The following is a 4152-nucleotide window of genomic DNA, read 5'->3' as shown; positions in this document are numbered from 1 at the left end:
TGCAATTGTCGAACCCTATCATTGGTTTTTTATGCAAAATATGTATGAATTCGTGCCCAAACTTCATGAGCAGATTTATATCCTATCATCCGGTGTTTGAAAGATGCATCCATTGATGCGAAAAGCCAAGATGTAACATTGTAATCATCAATACGCCATTCTTTATGTTGTTTTGATTCAATTCCTTTATGCGCATCTTCAGTGGAAGCATACCTGTGTGGGACCTTTTCTTTGTCAAGATGATCTTCCATTTCTTGTCCACAGATGGTGAGTATGGGCAAGTAACGCCATGTTAATAAGTTGTCTTCTGAGAGTTTTTTTCAGAGTGGAATTGCAAATGGTTTATTTTGGTTTTGTGTTGTTGCATTCATGATTGAAGGTGTAGAATCTGATGATAGTATAGGATCGTCTTCTACAAATTCAACGTCGCCAGCCATGAACCGATTGTGCTTTTGATACCATATCAAATTTGTTGAAGAAAGGGAGAAAGAAGATTTGTGGTGAGAAACCAAGAAGTGAAAAAGCAGAGGAATAGAAAATGAGTAAGATGAAAAGAATTTATTATTAAGAGAATCTCTTTTTTTTTCTCTCTCCTATACTCATACACTTGAACCTTGCTATTTTATAGCTAGAGATAATTAACTCTAGCTAATATATCTCACAAAAATAAATGCAGGTGTGAGTTCCTTTGAGATGAGATGAGAAGAGAAAAGGGAAGGTATTTGTATGATGAAAAAGCTGTACAGATATATTCATAGATTAAACAAATTAAAGCATACATCCGAATCTAAAAACTGGGACTTATGGTTATGGGACACTAACTCATTATTAGAATTCCCACTTAGTTTTCACTCCACCACATTAAAGTACTTTGCTGCAAAATAAAATTCATACGTACAAACGCTATTTAATATACTACTAACAATTAACAAAAAAAATTGAAAAATGAAAAGAGTCCTGGAAGCAATGGCAATAGCATGATGATGATGGTGATGGATCATCTCTTACAGCTTCGAGCCTTTAATAATGTTTCTCTTAAGCCACCAACAATCCATGTCTCTTTAGCAATATCCGATGAAATCCAATCAGCTGCACTCTCGTATCTCATCACCAACACCTTCTTGTTCTTGTTCTTGTTATTATCTTGTTCTGTTTTTATTATTCTCTTTTCTTCCTCCATTAACGACTTCAAACTCTGCCCTCTCACCACCTCCACTTTCTCTTTTCCTTTTCCTTCTTCTTCTTCATTCTCTCTCTTCACCCAACTCTTCGCCGGAGCAGACCTACACCGCATCAGCAGCAACGCGTTCCGAGGAGGAACCACTGTAACCGATTCATCATCATCATCATCTTCATCTTCATCATCATGTGCCATTACTACGTTCTTCTTCTCTTTCTCCTCATCAACACTACTACTTTGATGCTCTTGTACCACCATGAACCATTTCGAAAACACGGTTCTTGAACCTTCTTCTTCTTCTCGATCACCACTCTCTTTCCTCTGGCTACTCTCTTCTCCTTCCTCGTCTTCGACGTCTTCCTCTTCTTCTTCTTCTTCTTCTTCGTCGTCGGAGGTTACTATATCGGTTCCGGGGAATGATCCAAAGCATCTGAAATCGAACCTGATGCTTCTCAAGCAAGTCAAGAACTGCATTACCTCCTTCTTGAAACCAAGATGATTCCTCTGCTTCCTGCGGTTATGGATCTTCTCTATCTCCTCCATGACCGACTGCCAGCTCCGGCAAGCGGTGTTGCGGGTGTTCTTGTGGCGAACCTTGATCTGACCGGCGCAAGTGACCTTGGGGGAGGTGGGTTCCGCAACGTCAAGGGAAGGGCTACCACCTTGTCCTCCAGCAGCAAGCATGGAGATTGATCTCTTGCGGCGGTGGTGGCGGCGTTTGTTGTGATCGGAAGGTCTGGCAGGGCTGCAAATAGGCTTAGGCATTAGAGGGAGATGGGATCTTGAAGGGAAACATACAAGAAGATCTGCAGATTGTGGCGGTTTTCCTTCTCTTGGCTTCAACATGTTTACATTCACACCTTTCTATCTCTTTCTCTTCTGCTTCACCCTTTCCCTTTATTTATATATGAATGAATGACTATGTAGTATATGTACCTGTCTCTCTCTTTTTGTTCAATTAATCCCCTTCTACTCCTACATTCATACATACACTTGCTTTTTGGTCCCCTCCCCTTTCAATTTCCCCTACTTTACCTTACTTTCTTTTTCGCCTCTATAATTAGTGTCTTTGGTAATCATGTTTCTTTTTCTTTTTATATAAATTTAAGGAAAAGTTTAGGGTCATCAATTTTATTGAATTTTGGCCAATATGTAAACAGCAGAGAAATGTGAGCCATTGGATAAAATTTCACACCAATCTCACACCATTAAATTATCATTGATGACTATTTGATGGCTACTAATCACAAAAATTGCTGGCCCTAACATTGTTTTAAATTTAAATACAAAAAGAACTAATTGATTTTAGTTAATCCATCATCACTAACACATCAATAATATATAAATTAGTATGAATTATTACATATACAATAATAGAGAATATGTATACATTAATTATTATATTTGTATTTTACAGGTTTATATGATATTGCTGTTTCAAGGTGTTTTATAAATGTTAATTATATAAAAAAGTATTAGTTGAATAAATTATTTTTGTAACTAAGTTTAATTAAATCTTTTTTTTCTTTTTTTGTGTATCTCTTTTTTGCCCTCTTTTTTCTTCAGCTAAAATATTATTTAGTTATTAAAATAAGTTAATCATATAATATAATCAAATTATATATTAGATGAAAAATAATTGGTTGCCTAAAAAATTCATTTTGATATTATATCAAGAATTAATTATTTCAAAAATTTAACTTATTAAATAAAATGATATGGATAATTTTATATCTAACAAATTTTAGATTAGAAGAGCATCTATAGTATTAGAAGATATTTACAACTAGCTTATAAAGAGACTTCTCTCACAATGACTAATCGAAAACATTCAAACATATAAAGTAAAAGTACAAGAGAATAACGTTTTTTCTTAACAACCTAAATAATAGGTTAAAAAAAGAAAGTTGATTTAAAAAATCAAATTTTGAATTAATTAGGTTTAATTATAATTTTGAGTATTTGAATTTTTGTCGCAATTGTTTTTTCACAATTCTGTGCTACCACGGCTGCTGTATCATGACTCCAGTGTCCTTATAGTTATTGTCTCGTTTAGATGATTTTTTTCATTTTAAAGTGGATATTTATTTGGGTATATCATTGGTATTTTACTTGATTTGTTTGATTCTGCATGCACATGTTCCGCAAGATGTTCATTTTACTATATATGCGAATGGTTCTTTTTACTAAGATGTGAATGTTTATTTGGATCATACAATATGGATGAACGAAGCAAAGCGGCACACGGTGGTATGGAAGTAAGAGTAGAGATGTAACATTAGAGTAGTGGCAGCACAAAATCTCTGACTCGACGACGGTGCAACGTCACGGAGGAAGAAGAAGGCATGCAGCGACAGCGTCGCTTGCAGAGAGAACAGTGGCGGTGCGACGCATAGGAGAAGAAGGTACAACGATGGCGTCGAGAGCAGGAGGCGCGACACAGGAAAGAAGAAAGTGCAACCGCGTCAGTTGCAGAGAGCACAAAGGCGGTGCGACGCATGGGAGAAGAAGATATAACGGCGGTGCAGCGTGTTGCTTCTTCAGAGGATTGCGGCGGTGGAGAGGGGCGTTGGTGATGGTGCGACAGAAAAGGAGGAGTGAAGGGGATGCAATAAAATGAGAGAAAGGTGAAAGGTAAGAGGCTAGAGTTATTGTAGATAAATGAGGTGGAATGTTTTTCTGTTTTAGTGGGTTTGGAGCAGTAATAGATCCAGAAAAATTTAGTCGTAGAGGTAAAAAATATAATAAAATTTAGGTATAAATATATTTTTTTTGCTTCCCACAATACCCAATAAGTTAAGGACTAATCTACCAGTGAATTTGAGTTTTATTTAAGAGGGCCAATGAATTGCTATACATACGAGACGAAATTCGAACTCCCAACACTTGCTTAAGCAAACCACTAAGCTAATCACTCGACCAACCCAAATTTGTTTAGATATATTGAAAATTTTAAATTAGAACTATCTAAG

The 4152-nt window shown here is 36.2% G+C and overlaps 1 protein-coding gene across 1 annotated transcript; it reads right to left on the bottom strand.

The window, feature by feature from the left end:
- Window positions 1–721: 721 nt before the first annotated feature.
- On the bottom strand, window positions 722–2162 carry LOC107460848 (uncharacterized). Its single transcript, XM_016079266.3, has one exon. It carries the CDS (start codon window positions 2024–2026, stop codon window positions 998–1000), a length of 1029 nt encoding a protein of 342 aa, XP_015934752.1. The 5' UTR covers window positions 2027–2162; the 3' UTR covers window positions 722–997.
- Between the last annotated feature and the right edge of the window lie 1990 nt (window positions 2163–4152).

The sequence above is a fragment of the Arachis duranensis genome, chromosome 8 (assembly GCF_000817695.3).
Source record: "Arachis duranensis cultivar V14167 chromosome 8, aradu.V14167.gnm2.J7QH, whole genome shotgun sequence".
Classification (NCBI taxonomy): Eukaryota; Viridiplantae; Streptophyta; class Magnoliopsida; order Fabales; family Fabaceae; genus Arachis; species Arachis duranensis.
This window is presented reverse-complemented; position numbering and strand designations above follow the sequence as displayed.

What these genes read in the sequence shown, in the direction of transcription:
- LOC107460848 (XM_016079266.3), bottom strand. Translation starts at nt 2,026, where the DNA reads ATGTTGAAGCCAAGAGAAGGAAAACCGCCACAATCTGCAGATCTTCTT.